The sequence below is a fragment of the Dendrobates tinctorius genome, unplaced genomic scaffold (genome assembly GCF_039654945.1).
Source record: "Dendrobates tinctorius isolate UK_male_01 unplaced genomic scaffold, ASM3965494v1 ptg000070l, whole genome shotgun sequence".
Classification (NCBI taxonomy): Eukaryota; Metazoa; Chordata; class Amphibia; order Anura; family Dendrobatidae; genus Dendrobates; species Dendrobates tinctorius.
Window position 1 is genome coordinate 92,069,096 of NW_027361738.1, and position 17,775 is coordinate 92,086,870.

Here is a 17,775-nt window from a genome sequence, read left to right on the forward strand (position 1 = left end):
TATGTCCTACCATACTATGTGCCACACCAGCCTCATGTGAATGAAGAGTGAGAAAGAAAGCAGGCGTAGCTCATGATGAGAAAGACGGGTGGAGAAGGGCGCTGGGCCCTGAAGCCATGTTCATGAGGGATTATTATCATTTTCACAGTGTAAGTTGCCATTTTCCATGATGTTCCTTTTATTACGTTTGGACGTAAAATATTTGTTTTTGCAAGAAAAGAAATGTCTTGGAGATACTATTGATATAATGAGGGAACAGCAGCTCCTCGTGGGCAGTGCTACCAGCTGAGCTGACCAATCATAAAGCCACAAGGTCAAGTTTAAGCTTCAAGTCTTGATGGACAGGCACAGATTGACTTCCCAGGAAACACCGAACACCAGAGACATTAACTCCAGACCACATGTTATCATGCATGCTCAGCTTGGTCATACAAACAAGATTATTCACAAGGGAGAGGAACTTCTGGCATGATATATACCGCATACACTTTTCATAAGACAGTCCAATTGCATAGGGGGCCTCTATTTCCCCACAAGACATTTTGGTTCAAGAAAAGTGGACGCGCCAATCAGAGGAGTGTTTTAGTCATTTTCTTTATAGCCCCCTGCAGAAATCTCAGTGCACTGTGTATTCTCCATGATCCCGGAGTCAGATTTATACGTTTTTTTTTCTCCATTGCCTACGGATACATTACCTAGCAACAAAGCCTCAAAATTCATTAACTGGAGCTGCAAAATCAAAACCAGACCTCAACAGGCAAAACAATTCTGATCTCCTACAGCTCCGTAAACTCAGAAGACTTGTACTCTATGTTCACCCTGACGGTATAATCTACACAGCTCCTTACTCACGGGTCGGGGAAATAATAGAACCGTCCTTCATAGCATTCTAAGTATGAGAGAATGTCTGTAATATACCTTGTGATATACAGAATCTTATCAGAGCAATATGCTTCTTCATCCACTTATGAGCCCTTTCTCATCCCCCCAACTCCTCAACTCAACATTCACAATGAAATACACTCTAAGATAAATCTCAAAACAAGATCTAATTAGTTTCCAAGAGAAGTCTATACAGATGGAAAAGGGAGAAAAAAACTGGAGCAAAGTGAAAGAAACAGAGGCATATACACATGAGCCATGCTGCTGCTTTCTAGTAGGTGTTTATTTCACGACAAAGCTGGAATCACAGCTTCACTGCTCGCTACTGGTTATAATGTTCTCCAAGTTTCTGAACAAAAACTAAACATAGATAGGGAGGTAGGAAGCACTCATGCTTGTGTGTGCTGTGTATCGGAGACTATATGGCAGCTAGTTTGCATTCACCAGCTCAGAGACAACTAAAAATTATAAATGCAGACAGCATAAGGAAAACCACGCACCCCGACGCGCGTTTAGGAAGCAGGTTCCTTCGTCGGGGTGGCGAAGGAACCTGAAGAAGGAACCTGCTTCTGAAACGCGCGTCGGGAAGTGTGGTAGCACGATCAGGTGGCTCTTAAAGTTATATTCCCCTTTTTCCATTTTTTGACACTTTAGCACTATGCACTTTTAGGATGCTGTCCTAAAGCAACTATATTAATTTTGACACTTGTGCACTTTTGTCCTTGACCCTATTTTGTGGCTTTTTGATTCAACATTTTATATAAAAATATTTTTCCACTTCTTACTAATCATTGATACGTTATTGCATTGATCATATTTTTGCACATCGCTTAACACTTGTGCACATTATTTTTGCTCCTATTTGTAGCATTTCATGTGTCTTTATAACACTTTTTAGTGCTGACTTTTATGTATTTTTCACTATGTATTCACTTAATACATACAAAAAACAAAATAGGGCGCACTAGCTGTGCAATATAGCATATTATATATAGAGGACAGGTGCCGCAACAGTGGAAATAGTAGTCAAAACGAGGAGAAAAAGCACCACTGTATAAAAGCGCGCACTGAACCCATATAGTAATACTAGAAAATGTTTATTGATACAAAAGAGTTATACATAAAATCATGATAAAAACACGACAGGCATCACACATGTCTGCTCTTTACTACAGCTCTTAACCTTTTGGGGTGACGTATACATTGTCTGGCTTGATTATTTTTGGGTATTACCCTATCATAGGGTGTTCTATCTATTCTGGGGATTTGTCCCGGTGGCTTATTATGGCCTATGTACTTTCACCAGTCATTAGGGATGGATGCATGTTCCATTTAATTATTGAACAGTATTAGGGCCCTTTGGTCCTCATGAGCCCAATAACAGGGAGGTTATGGATACATTGCTTTAGTTGGATTAGATTGTTATAGGCAATTATATTATATGCATCTTTGTGCGTTATATTTTATTGCCATGTATTGTGGGATGCCTGTCATGTTTTTATCATGATCTTATGTATAACTCTTTTGTATCAATAAACATTTTCTAGTATCACTATATGGGTTCAGTGTGCGTTTTATGTATTAATTGATTTATTTTTAATCATGTTTGTGATATCTTTTATCCACCATTTGCAATACAGTGATTATAAAAATATTTTTCGTGTATGATCTTGATACGGGCACATATCTATATTGTACCACTTTTTTGTCATTTTGCAATAAACATATATTTTATTATATTTCCTGTCTGGGTATCTCCTGGTTTTCCATGATCTTGGGTCTTTAGTTAATGCCCCTATGTACAAGAATGTAACTGATATAATACAGCCTCTATGTACAAGAATATACAGTAACTACTATAATACTGCCCCTATGTACAAGAATATAACTGATATAATACAGCCTCTATGTACAAGAATATAACTGCTATAATACTGCTCCTATGTACAAGAATATAACTACTATAATACTGCCCCTATGTACAAGAATATAACTACTATAATACTGCCCCTATGTACAAGAATATAACTACTATACTGCCCCTATGTACAAGAATATAACTACTATAATACTGCTCCTATGTACAAGAATATAACTACTATAATACTGCCCCTATGTACAAGAATAAAGCTACTATAATACTGCCCCTATGTACATGAATATAACTACTATAATACTGCCCCTATGTACAAGAATATAACTACTATAATACTGCCCCTATGTACATGAATATAACTACTATAATACTGCCCCTATGTACAAGAATATAACTACTATAATAATGCTCCTATGTACATGAATATAACTACTATAATACTGCCCCCTATGTACAAGAATATAACTACTATAATACTGCTCCTATGTACAAGAATATAACTACTATAATACTGCTCCTATGTACAAGAATATAACCACTATAATACTGCCCCTATGTACAAGAATATAACTACTATAATACTGCTCCTATATACAAGAATATAACTACTATAATACTGCCCCTATGTACAAGAATATAACTACTATAATACTGCCCCTATGTACAAGAATATAACTACTATAATACTGCCCCTATGTACAAGAGTATAACTACTATAATACTGCTCCTGTGTACAAGAATATAACTACTATAATACTGCCCCTCTGTACAAGAATATAACTACTATAATACTGCTCCTATGTACAAGAATATAACTACTATAATACTGCCCCTATGTACAAGAATATAACTACTATAATACTGCCCCTCTGTACAAGAATATAACTACTATAATACTGCTCCTATGTACAAGAATATAACTACTATAATACTGCCCCTATATACAAGAATATAACTGCTATAATACTGCCCCTATGTACAAGAATATATCTACTATAATACTGCCTCCTAGCTGTGAGGTTGTGTGTCTGTGGTTCTCCTCATGTCTGGAGCAAGCCCAGGGAGGGGCCACCCTGGGCTGGGAAGCTCCCCAAGCAAGGCCCAGGCTTCCAGGCCTACACTGGGAGGAAACTCCCATCCTTCTCATGTGGATGGAAATCCCAGAGTTGCCTCTGCTGGAAAAAAACCTCAGAATGGAAGTCCCAGCAGCATGGAGAAAGATCCTGTGTTGAAGTTCAGCACAGGAAAGAAACAAGAGAAAGTTTTGTCTGTGTGCAAGGATGTTTCTGTTAAACAGTCGGCCAGTAAAGGCAAACAGTGTCCAGAGCCTGGAAGGAAATCCCAGAAGGCATCTTCTGCTGAGAACCTGAGTGCTGGAGGGCAGGTGGCTGCACAGAAGGTGAGGCAGAGTCCATCAGCAGCTTCAGGTGTGCAGCTCACTCCAGGCAGACAGAGACGGACATCTCTGGAGAAGCAAACACTCCAGGAGAACCTTCAGCTGGGACATGTGGTGACCAGCATGGCGAGCTCTGGACGCACGAGGTTGCAGGCTGGTGGCAGCGGTAAAAGTGTTGCGGATGCTGGAGCCACAAAACCAGCGACATTAAAAACCAACGTGTCAACCCCTAAAGCAAGACCCCAGAAGGAGCCGCGCGAGCCCCAGAGCTACAGCTGGCAGAGGAGATACCAGGACTGGTCAGGAGGATGGGTGAGTTGCAGCAGCAGAGGAATCTTCTGCAAATGGAAATTGACTGCATTTACAAGGTGAAGGCTGCTAATCCTGGGGATCACTCTGTATATGACCAGAGACTGAATGCACTGGGGGTAGAGCTGGCGACTGTGGTGCGGGACATAGACTGTGTGCTGGCGAGGATGGGACCCCTGGCAGAGACATATAGGAACCAGGAGCAGTTTAGGTCCTGCACGCAGGACTCTGCTGGTTCCCGCACAGACATTGTCCCAGGTGCGACCCGGCAGCAGGTACGGCCGGTGCTGCAGCCCGCTAGCTTCTGTTTTAAGGAGGGTCAGATGCTACACCAGCAGCCGCAACTACCTGCGGCAGACCCCAAGCAGGAGCAAGAGGCTCAGATCCCAGCGTTACCACAAGTCCCAGCATGCCCAGCACAACAGCAACATAGTGGACATGAGACTGCATCTACTGTTGGAGCCCAGGAGAGCACTAATTCTGGGAATATTGATACTGTTCATGTGGGGTCGGGGGCTGAAGGGGGTACAGAGACTGTGGTGGACATTGCGCATCCTGATGATGCTATTGAGATTGATGATGATGATAATAATGTGCAAAATGTCTGTGATTTCCCCCCTTTGGTTTCCAGCACACAAGGTGCAACAGGCCCCTCCGCTGCAGACCCTCGCCCTGTCAGTCAGCCCAGTGTGGCCCCACAGGTCCCTCCCAGTAATGTTTGGAGCCGCGGCGCTCCGTCCTTTACCTCCGGCGCCAATTACACTGGGCAGGCTTTCAAAAGGAGGAATGTGGTGCGGTTCAGGCACAGAGGTGCCAAGGAGGATCTGCCGGACAGGAAGCTGGTGGTCAGGGAGCTTCTGTGCCGCCAGATGGGGTTTGCGTCGGTTAATATCTTGGCGGTCATAAATCTGCCAGACAGACAGGGCTATGATATCAGCTTTAAGCTTATGTCTGATCTGGACAGATTCTGGGCCAATTTCCCCAAGTTCAGGGACGCTGATGGCTGGAATAAGTTCAGCTTCATTCCAATATCTAAGCCGGATACCGCCACGGTTAATATCATCTTTTGGAATGAGGCTGTTCCCCCGCAGGACATTGTGGTGTGGCTCCGGAGGCATTGTGACCTTGTCTCCGACCTCACCAAAAACAGGGATGAGGACGGTATATGGACCGGTGGATGGAAGGTGCTGGTGAAACTGCGCCAGCACAACAATATCACGGCTCACTTACCCAACTCCTTCTTTATCGGGAGGGAGAAGGGGGTTTGCTTCTACCCTGGGCAGCCACGAAAGTGTTTTAAGTGTGGTAAAGTGGGTCACCTGGCAAACACCTGTACCGTGGTAAAGTGCAGCCTGTGCGGGGAAGTTGGCCACTTAGCGGCAGATTGCCAGAACATCAAGTGCAATCTCTGTGGGGAGATCGGCCACCCTGACAGAGACTGTCCTGATGCCTGGCACAATATATGCAAGCTCCTTCCTGATGAGGAGTTAGTGACAGGGACAGAGGCTCAGGAGGAGGAGGCTTTAATGTCAGGGACAGTACTGACCAGGTCAGAGGTCCACCAGGGGTCCGCTCAGGTAACATCAGAGCAGCTTTGTACAGAGGGGAGCATGGAGGTCGTCCCTCAGGTCCAGCAGCCACATGTAGTCACCACTTCAGTATCACCATCTCTAGCTGAAGAAAGTGGCTGTAATCAGGTAAAAAGGAAAAAAAAGGACAAGGCCTCCCGTAAACCTGAGGAGGAGTATGTCACTAGCCAGGGTGGCAGGAAAAAAGTCCAGAGTTCGGCAGGTGTGATGGTCGTGTCCAATAAGTTTGATGTTTTGTCTGAGTCTGATGGGGACTTGGAGGAAGAGATAAAAAGAATAGAGACTGAGTATGACAGGGACGTAGCGGACGATCCCCCTACAAAACGGAAGCCCGTACTTGCTGACACTGAGATACAGTCTGACATGGAGACCGGTGGTAGTCAGAACATCTGTGACCCAGACTTATGATGGCGGCTTTTACATCTCTGCTCCTCTGTTGTGGCATTGTGATGGCGGATTTCTCATTAAAAATAACATCCAGTAATGTGAACAGCATTAAGGTGAGGAGGACGAGGCACGCTGTCTATGACCATCTCCGATACCTGGACGCAGATGTCCTCTTTCTGCAGGAGACGCGGCTGACGACTCAGGGGCTCATGAGGGAGGCTGAGAGGGAATGGCGGTCTGGTCCCTCTTTTTGGTCACTGGCTGTGGAGCCGTATGCCGGGGTCGCCATTCTGTTTAACACCAGGGATGTGACAGTACATTGGATGAAGGAGGTGGTTATGGGAAGGTGTCTGGTCCTGGAAGTCACTGTCCATGGGAGGCGACTTAGGCTTATTAACATCTATGGGCCACAGACGGTGACTGACAGGATACAGTTATTTAATGATGTCAAGCCTTATCTGTTCACCTCTCTTCCAGTGATAATGGCGGGGGACTTTAATGCCATACTGACATCAGGTAACAGCTCCTCAGGTAGAACCGTGACGAGGGATGGTAGGATCTTGAATAACATAGTCCTGCAGGCCGGATTAGGGGACGTCTTTAAACGGGGAGGTCGAAAGCCAAAATTAACCTATTCCTGCTCCAATAGAGGCAGTAGAATAGATCTGGCTTTTGTAAGTCCCATGGAAGTCATTGGTGCCATGAGTGAGAGAGTCGTCCCATACTCAGACCATCTTGCCCTATATTTCTGCCTGGGGGCCACTAAGCGAGCTGATGTTGGTAGCGGGTTATGGAGACTCAATTCCAGCCTCCTCCATGATGTCTCTGTCCAGAGTTGTGTCCACTCCCTTTTGCAGGGTCATCTACAGAGAGTGGACTTCTATGACAACATGGCCGACTGGTGGGAGGACGTCAAGGATGATATCAGATACCTCTTGAAGAGACTGTCAGTTAAGAAGGGCAGGAGTAAGTATAGCCAGTACCTAAGGCTGCGCAAAGAATTGGAGTCACTCTATTCGGAGGGCGGGGGTAACAAAGAGAAGATCGACCGGTTGAAATCTGAGATAAGGCAGTATCAGTACAGCAGGTATACCTCCTTGGTTCTTGAACGGGATTATGGGGTCTTAGGGGCACCTGATCCTTTTGAGAATTGCCGGGAGCGGGTGGCCAATAAATTGGTCACAGGTCTCATTGACTCCCAGGGTGTATTGCAGGAATCTCGGGAGGGTATCCTGGGGGTTGTGAAATCTTATTATACTGACTTGTTTCAGAGGAAGGCTTTGGATAAACATAAAATGACTCAATTCTTGGAGGCAACTCCAACGCCTGATACTAATGATCTGGACTTTTCTCCTTTGACAGCAGAATTAACGGTGGAGGAGGTTAAGGAGGCCATTGATAAGTTACATCTGAAGAAGGCACCAGGTCCGGATGGTATAACAGCAGAATTTTATAAGAAATTCAGAGACCTCCTGGCTCCAATTCTTGTGGATGTTTACAAAAATTGTCTAGAAAATCACCTGATGCCTCCATCCATGAGAGTGTCCTCATTAATTCTGCTGTCTAAAGGTAAGGAGCCGAGCGACATCAAGAACTGGAGGCCAATTGCCCTCTTGAATGTTGACAGGAAGATTCTGGCGAAGATCCTGTTTTCTAGGTTAGTCTGTTTGTCCTCGGCACTGTTGGTAGGCTCTCAGTTTGGCACAGTAAAAGGGCGGAACATCTCTGGAGCGGTCATCTCGATACGGGAGATGTTTGAGAGATGTAAAGCTCTGCGGTGTGGGAGATATGTTGTCAGTCTGGACCAGGCTAAAGCCTTTGACAGAGTTGATCATGATTATCTGTGGGCCACTTTGTCAAAGTACGGTATTCCAGGACAATTTGTGGATTGGCTGAAGACTTTGTACAGAGAGGCGGTGAGCTTTCCTCTGATTAATGGTTGGCAGGGTGGCACTTTTGCAGTTGAGGCGGGGGTGAGACAGGGCTGCCCGCTGAGTCCACTCCTGTATGGTTTTGCCATAGACCCGTTTCTGAGGTCACTGCAGGAGTGTAACTTTTGGGGGGTGCCGGTCCCCCACTGCTTGCCTCTGAAGGTGGTTGCCTACGCGGATGATGTGACGCTGGTGATATCTAATCCTCATGAGGTGCAGATGTTGTCTGCGGCCATCAGAAGTTACTCAGAGGCCTCCGGGTCTCTGGTCAACCTTGAGAAGAGTCAAGCTCTGTGGACATTGCAATCTGACCCAGACTTTGATCTGCCGCAGTTTGTTAAGGCCTCCACCCATATTAAGGTCTTAGGGGTGAAATTTGGGAGGGAAGATAATGCCAGCCTAAATTGGGAGGAGAAATTGGAGACCGGAAATGCAAAGGTTCAGCGATGGAAGAACTGGAGGCTGACTTACAGAGAAAGGGTTGCTATGTTGAAGACTTACCTGGTCCCCGTCTTCTTGTATGTCTCTGTCATTTTTCCTTTGCCAGAATCCTTCTCGGCGAGGCTCCTCAGCCTGTTCTTCCAGCTCTTGTGGGGGAACAGGATGAACCTGATAAAGAGGGGAATAACGTACCTACAGCGGAGTGAGGGCGGGCTGGATATGTTAAATCCAAGGGTTTTCTTTGACTCCTTGTTTCTGAAAGTAAATTTTGGGAGCATGGATTCAAACAGTAGCTCCCTGTGGGCGAATAGTATCAGGTATTGGATATTGCCTTTTGCGGAATCTTGGGTGCGAGGCGGCAGTCTCAAGAGGAGGAGATGGACAGGTGACCACCTCCCCCAGTATCTGGAATATGGTCTGAAGTGTGTCAGGAAGTGGGGACTGGATTAGTCCTACATTGAGAGTAATACGAGGAAAGATCTGTGTGCTCATATATGTAGGACTTTCTTCCACTCTCCACTGGCCCTAAGGGATTGTGCCACCAAGACTCTTCAGGACAGTCTCTGATTCCTCAACGGGAGGCGACTTCCAGCAAAGTTTTTTGACATTGCTTGGCTGTCGCTACATGGGAAACTCTTTGTGAGGGGGAACTTAAAATATTTAAGTGTTTCGGATCGGAACTGCCCCCTTGGTTTTCAGCAGGAGGAAACCATGGAGCATTTTATTTGTGATTGCTGGGGAGGTAGGGAAATATGGACGGAAGTATCGACCAAGCTGAAAATCCCCAGACTGCTGTCCCTGAAATACCCTGACATTATCTATGGAGTCCCATCCACTGAAGGTAACATCGACCGGGGGACAATGTACCTGATCATTACCACCATTAAGTATTACCACTGGCACATGAGAACCCGAGTGTCTCTCCACAGCGAGCCCTTCCATCCCGTCACCGCAGCCACAAAGATACTGTCCGAGCTCAGATGGATAAGAGCGATAGAGATAAAGAAAAGTCAGAGTAATGAGAAACTATGGAGGAATGTGTCTGTGGGATAATAACATGACCGTGTTACTAAAAGTGTTTATTTCATATTCTTCCTTCCACAGGAGTGAACTCTAAGTTACCTTTATTCCTAATGTATTAATTTTAGTTGTATAATTATTGTCTGATGCATTCATGAGAATTTGTTTTGTATTAAGGAAGAATTCTGTTTATTTTAATTGTATTTGTTGGTTTTATACAATAAAAATTGCCCCCTATGTACAAGAATATAGCTACTATAATACTGCCCCTATGTACAAAAATATAACTACTATAATACTGCTCCTATGTACAAGAATATAACTACTATAATACTGACCCTATGTACAATATAACTACTATAATACTCCCCCTATGTACAAGAATATAACTACTATAATACTGCCCCTATGTACAAGAATATAACTACTATAATACTCCCCCTATGTACAAGAATATAACTACTATAATACTCCCCCTATGTACAAGAATATAACTACTATAATACTGCCCCTATGTACAAGAATATAACTACTATAATACTGCCCCTATGTACAAGAATATAACTACTATAATAATGCTCCTATGTACAAGAATATAACTACTATAATACTGCCCCTATGTACAAGAATATAACTACTATAATAATGCTCCTATGTACAAGAATATAACTACTTTAATACTACCCCTATGTACAAGAATATAACTACTATAATACTGCCCCTATGTACAAGAGTATAACTACTATAATACTGCTCCTGTGTACAAGAATATAACTACTATAATACTGCCCCTCTGTACAAGAATATAACTACTATAATACTGCTCCTATGTACAAAAATATAACTACTATAATACTGCCCCTATGTACAAGAATATAACTACTATAATACTGCCCCTATGTACAAGAATATAACTACTATAATACTGCTCCTATGTACAAGAATATAACTACTATAATACTGCCCCTATGTACAAGAATATAACTACTATAATACTGCCCCTATGTACAAGAATATAACTACTATAATACTGCTCCTATGTACAAGAATATAACTACTATAATACTGCCCCTATGTACAAGAATATAACTACTATAATACTGCCCCCTATGTACAAGAATATAACTACTATAATACTGCTCCTATGTACAAGAATATAACTACTATAATACTGCTTCTATGTACAAAAATATAACTGCTATAATACTGCCCCTATGTACAAGAATATAACTACTATAATACTGCTCCTATGTACAAGAATATAACTAATATAATACTGCTCCTGTACAAAATATAACTACTATAATACTGCTCCCTATTTACAAAAATATAGCTACTATAATACTGCCACTATGTACAAGAATATAACTACTATAATACTGCTCCCTATGTACAAGAATATAACTACTATAATACTGCCCCTATGGACAAAAATATAACTACTATAATACTGCCCCTATGTACAAGAATATAACTACTATAATGCTGCCCCTATGTACAAGAATATAACTACTATAATACTACCCGTATGTACAATATAACTACTATAATACTGCCTCTATGTACAAGAATATAACTACTATAATACTACCCCTATGTACAATATAACTACCATAATACCGCCCCTATGTACAAGAATATAACTACTATAATAATGCCCCTATGTACAAGAATATAACTACTATTATACTACCTCCTATGTACAATATAACTACTATAATGCTGCCCCTATGTACAAGAATATAACTACTATAATACTGACCCTATGTACAATATAACTACCATAATACCGCCCCTATGTACAAGAATATAACTACTATAATACTGCCCCTATGTACAAGAATATAACTACTATTATACTACCTCCTATGTACAATATAACTACTATAATGCTGCCCCTATGTACAAGAATATAACTACTATAATACTGACCCTATGTACAATATAACTACTATAATGCTGCCCCTATGTACAAGAATATAACTACTATAATACTGACCCTATGTACAATATAACTACTATAATACTGCCCCTATGTACAAGAATATAACTACTATAATACTGCCCCTATGTACAAGAATATAACTACTATAATACTGCTCCTATGTACAAGAATATAACTACTATAATACTGACCCTATGTACAATATAACTACTATAATACTCCCCCTATGTACAAGAATATAACTACTATAATACTGCCCCTATGTACAAGAATATAACTACTATAATACTCCCCCTATGTACAAGAATATAACTACTATAATACTCCCCCTATGTACAAGAATATAACTACTATAATACTGCCCCCTATGTACAAGAATATAACTACTATAATAATGCCCCTATGTACAAGAATATAACTACTATAATACTCCCCCTATGTACAAGAATATAACTGCTATAATACTGCCCCCTATGTACAAGAATATAACTACTATAATACTGCCCCTATGTACAAGAATATAACTACTATAATACTGCCCCTATGTACAAGAATATAACTACTATAATACTGACCCTATGTACAAGAATATAACTACTATAATACTGCCCCCTATGTACAAGAATATAACTACTATAATACTGCTCCTATGTGCAAGAATATAACTACTATAATACTGCCCCTATGTACAAGAATATAACTACTATAATACTGCCCCCTATGTACAAGAATATAACTACTATAATACTGCTCCCTATGTACAAGAATATAACTACTATAATACTGCTCCTATGTACAAGAATATAACTACTATAATACTGTCCCCTATGTACAAGAATATAACTACTATAATACTGCTCCCTATGTACAAGAATATAACTACTAGAACACTTGCCTCTGTGTACAAGAAAAAAATAGTTATAAATATTTTCTGCACTGTTTATTATTCCTTATTTTGAAGAAATTTCAAAGAAATCTATGTTTACATTTTCTATATCTAGATCTGTGATCTTGTTCCTCTTTGTGCTTCTTTTCCTCATTTCCTCTTCTCATGCACAATATTCTTTTCGATGTCTTATTATACTATGTCCCGTATGAAATGTACACTATAGAAGTTTTTGCCCAGTTATGTGCACGGTTAGGCGACACATCATGTGTCATGTAATTAGGGGGTGCACTCACTGTCTCCCTAAAAACAGCTTGCAGGCTCCTGCTGTCTATTAGGCTGCCTGTAGGGGCTGATAAGGGGGCGCTTTATGATGAGTTTTCGGGAAGTGAAGGGGTTTATAGAATATTTTGCACCAGGTTTAATAATATAGAAAAGCCAATGTCTTGCAATGTTTCAGGTCTCCACCTAGAAAACTGATTTTCAGCCGTCTATGAATAGTCCTGTGCATGAATAGCTGCTCTGTCAGTGTGTGTTCCCAGTCTGCAGTGAACACACCTACTCTACCAGTCAGTACTGCCTTTTCCTGGTCCCACTGTATATCTGTAGGGCGCCCAGCTGCTGCTCCAGAAGTTCTTCTCCCTTTGTTCTCCTCTCTTCTGCATCCCACTATGGTCCTCTATCACAAGGAGTTCGCCGATGCTGGCAAAAAGTCTGGTCTCCAGATATGGCGAATTGAGAAAATGGACCTGGCCCCGGTCCCTGAAAACCTATATGGCAACTTCTACGTTGGAGACGCTTATCTGGTCCTAAATACCATAGTGAAGAATAACAGCAAGTACTATGACCTGCACTTCTGGCTGGGTAGGTTCTCTCTATTTTTGCATTATTTTGCTCCTGGGTTGGATATTAATCGGAATACGAGACAGATGTAGCAGAGCTGAATCGGTGCAGGACGCACGCGGGGAAAGAAGAATTCACTAAGCCGAGATCTTGCAGTCAGTGACACATAGGGGGGAAGTGAGCATCTTTTCATGAGTTATGCCATATGACAAACTCGTCTCTGCTAGATCTGCGCGCCATGGTGATCACCTGTGAAGGTGTAGGCGGCGGTGACAATAACCTCCTTAGGGCATGTCCAAACTGGAGTGACGGTATAATGAGCCTCATCTGCTGATGAGCCGCCAGTTGGAACCTGAATTATAGTTTTCATTATTTCGTGTTTACTAAATGTTAGTCGAATATTTCCCAGGATAATACAGTCTATGGTGCTGTGATTTAAAGGGATTGTCCAGGATTAGAAACACATAGCTTCTTTTTTTTCCCAAAAAGACTGCCCTCTGTGTCCACAGGTTGGGTCTGGTATTGCAGCTTATTTCCATTGAAAGTAATAAAGTTGAGCTGCAATACCAGACCCAACCTGAGGACATGTGTGGCGCCGTCCGGGTAATACAGGAAAGGACTAGTCCACCATAGAGAGATACATTCTTAGTGTCCACTATCTAGATGAGAATCACCACCTTTATTAACTCATAATTACGTATTAAGGAGTATAAAATGTATTTTTATTTTACAACCTGGAAAACCCCGTTAAAGAGGTCCTGTCACTTGTAGTTAACATATATATTTTTGCTTGGCGTAAATGCCGCTGTTCTCCTGAATCCGACGATTTTTTTCTTTTGTTCCTGCGCCTCTCCATTCCTGATATATAGCCCCTTCTTTTCTGCATACAAATCTAGTTATTTAGCCAAGTGGGTGTGGTCCTGAACTGTTTTTTTTTTTTAAAGACCATACCCATTTGGCGAGCAACACTTGATTTATATACAAGGAAGAGGGGGCCATATCTCAGGGACAGAGAGGCACAGAAACAAAAGAATGACAGCGCCCGATTCGGGAGAACAGCGGCATTTAAACCCTGTACAACAATTATATATTTATGGCAAGTGACAGGTCCCCTTTAAAAAAAAATTGTCCATTTGCTAAGGGTCTGAACGGCAAAAAAATACTTGAGTAAGTGATAAATCTAACTCGCTCATTCCCCGCTGCTCTCATGCTTTCAGGCACCAGTGACTTCTTGGTTCCTGTTAAAAAAGAATTGTCACCGGTGAAAAGTATCCAGATTCGCTCTTTTTTCCCAGCTGCTCCTCTGAGTATTCCACTTTTTTCCTCTCCTAAATCTGCCATACAGTTCTAGAGATATGGGTCTTTTTCTTTAGTGCTAATTTTTTCGGTGTTTACCAAGGACTCGGGGCTCAAAGGATCCTCGGGGGCGTGTCCTTAGCCTGATCTGTATTATTATCCTGGGAGCTACGCCCCCTTGGTAAAGGCCATAAAAATTTGTACTAGATATAAAGGATTGTATCTCTGTAACCGTATGGTGGATTTAAAAAAAGTAAAAAGCAGAACACTCGGGGGAATACCTGGAATTAAAACAAAAGTAAAAACTCTACAATGGACAGACTCTAAAAGAGAACGCAGATCCTTTTTAACACACAGGTAATTATTATCACTGTGGAGGCAGGTCACAGTCACCATTGCCACCTGTGATTGGCTGATCGGTCATTTCCTGTTCTTTTTTGAGAAGGAAGCATAGACCCGAAAATGGAGGAACCGAAATCATGGAAGATGTGATTATCGCTTCTATTGGATGGATTTTTTCAGGCCCATCTGACCCTTTTCAAAAGAAATCATTACAGGGATGACAATCCTTTAAATATCGGTCGACTTATTGGGAATTGAAATAAAAGTAAAAACTCGACAATGGGCTCTAAAGAGGACACAGGGGGTCTCTGTGATTAATGACTGTGATCACCTACTATGACCATATTATCCATATTCTTTTTTCAACATCTGGAGCTTTCTGATGGCCTCCAGCATCTTGAGTTACTCCAAGACGGCTTGTGCCTAGGGATGAGCGGACGCGTGGAAGAGCAGGTTCTGGTCCCTTACAAGGACTTTATTCCAAAGTTGGGTCCGGGTACCAGGACCTTACCCGAACTTAAACCAGAACTTTACCTGAACTTGGACCCAAACTTTTGAGCTGGAAAATATTCTCTCTCTCCTGGAACATTGCACTGGGCTTCCGGGAGAAGTCCACATTTGGCATTTACCCCTGGACACCAAATGTCTGGTACGAACCCCACACTTTTAAGTTCGTGTTCGCTCATCTCTATATGAGACATTATCTAATTTAGAGGGGTCCTGAGAACTAAACTCCATCCTCGTAGTGAAACATTAACAATAGGCTGTAGGATGTGAGAATGTCAGCTTATGGGAAGCATCTCATCCACCGGTGTTACAAAATGTCGATACAACCACTTTACAGTGGGGGAAGGGAAGTGACAACTGTTATGGGTGCCACACTATGGTGGTTGTCACTACGTTCTCCAGTTTATGATACGTAACGTACAAAAATAATTTGAATTGTTCCCGCAGTTGTCACTTGTCACTAATGTTCAACCCTAGATTTGTACAATAATGTGCAATCCCTTTTTTCTCCAGTGGAGGCAGTGTAGGAAATGTGAACACTTACCACCGAGTTCCCATAGAACTGATTGTTGTTTGTGATCTGCTCATCATCTAAGGAGTCAGGACACTTTAACCTCTGCAAACAGCTCCCCATATCTCAGCTTCCGGGACTATGGGAATACTGGAAATGTATTTGTAATCTTCGCCATGTGCAGTATAAATATTTCTCCAGAGATGAGACCTCGCCAGCTAGGGCACGGGCTGTGAGATCTGGGCACTGAGTCAGGCACGGATCCAAGTAAATCATTTTTTTAAGAATTGTGACCGGAGATTCCCCTTTTAGCCATTAACGAGCCGTACTTAAAGGAACGGTGCAGAGAAACCTCTTACTCAGCACATTAAGCATCAGCGGTTTACGGTGATATTGACGTCCCTTTATGACGGATGGCTTCCTTCCTAATGTGCTCTTTGCAATATAGACAGAAAGTATGGGCAGGGGGGCGGTGTATATATAAGCGGATCGATTAGTGCTTGTATATATATATCCAGATAACGAGTATGTCAATATATACACAAACGTGACCTATAAAATAAACCTGATATTTAGGGGTCTCTTTAAAGGCTGTGATATCCATACGGAGGTGGGTGGGGGTCTGCGTTAGTTTAGGAGGTTTGGTCTGAGATTTGTGTTTAGGGGCCATGGTCTGGGGTCTGTGTTAGTTGACAAGGTCTGTTCTGAGGTCTGTATTTATTGCGATGGTCTTGTTGGTAGTCTGAAATATTTTACAGGGACTGGTTTGAATTCTGTATTAGTTCAGTGGGCCTGGTCTGGGGTTTGAAATAGTTTAGGGGGTCTGGTTTGGGATCTGAGTTAGTTTAGGGGGTCTGATCTGGGATCTTAGTTACTTAGGGAGCTGGTCTGAGGTCTGTAATAGTTTAATTGGCCTGGTCTGGGATATGAGTTAGTTTAGGGGGTCTGGTCTGTGGTTCATATTAGTTTAGGGGGTCTGGTCTGGGGTTCATATTACTTTAGGAGATCTGGGCTGGGGTTTATATTAGTTTAGAAGGTCTTATCTGGGGTCTATATTAGTTAAGGGGCCTGATCTGGGATTTGAGTTAGTTTAGGGGTCTGATCTGGGATCTACTGATCAGTTTAAGGGGCCTAGTCTGGGATCTGAATTAGTTTAAAGGGTCTGGTCTGGTGTCTATAAAAGTTGAGGGAGTCAGGTTCTGATCTAGGGTCTGTTTTAGTTAAGAGCATCTGGCCTGGGATCGAAGTTACATAGGGATCTTTCCTGGGATCTGTAATAGATTAGTTGGCCTGGTCTGGGATCTGAGTTAGTCTAGGGGGTCTGGTCTGCGGCTTATATTAGTTTAGGGGATCTGGCATTGGATCTGATATATTTTAGGGGGTCTGGTCTGGGGCTTATATTAGTTTAGGGGGTCTGACATGGGATCTGAATTAGTTTAGGGGGTCTGGTCTAGGTTTTATTTACATTTAGGGGGCCTGGTCTGGGATCTGAGTTATTTTAAAGGGTCTCGTCTGGGGTCTGTAAAGGTTTAGGGACCCTGGTCTGGGTTTGGAGTTAGTTTAGAGGGTCTGATCTGAGGTCTATATTAGATTAGGGGGCCTAGTCTGCGATCT

At 42.4% G+C, this 17,775-nt stretch overlaps 1 protein-coding gene across 1 annotated transcript in view; it reads left to right on the forward strand.

The window, feature by feature from the left end:
* The first annotated feature begins 13,197 nt into the window (after window positions 1-13,197).
* Window positions 13,198-17,775, forward strand: part of SCIN (scinderin) — a 110,778-nt gene continuing 106,200 nt past the window's right edge. Inside the window, exon 1 of the mRNA XM_073582125.1 lies at window positions 13,198-13,526. Coding sequence (XP_073438226.1) covers window positions 13,334-13,526 — 193 coding nt within the window. The 5' untranslated portion in view covers window positions 13,198-13,333. The remainder of the gene's footprint in view (window positions 13,527-17,775) is intronic.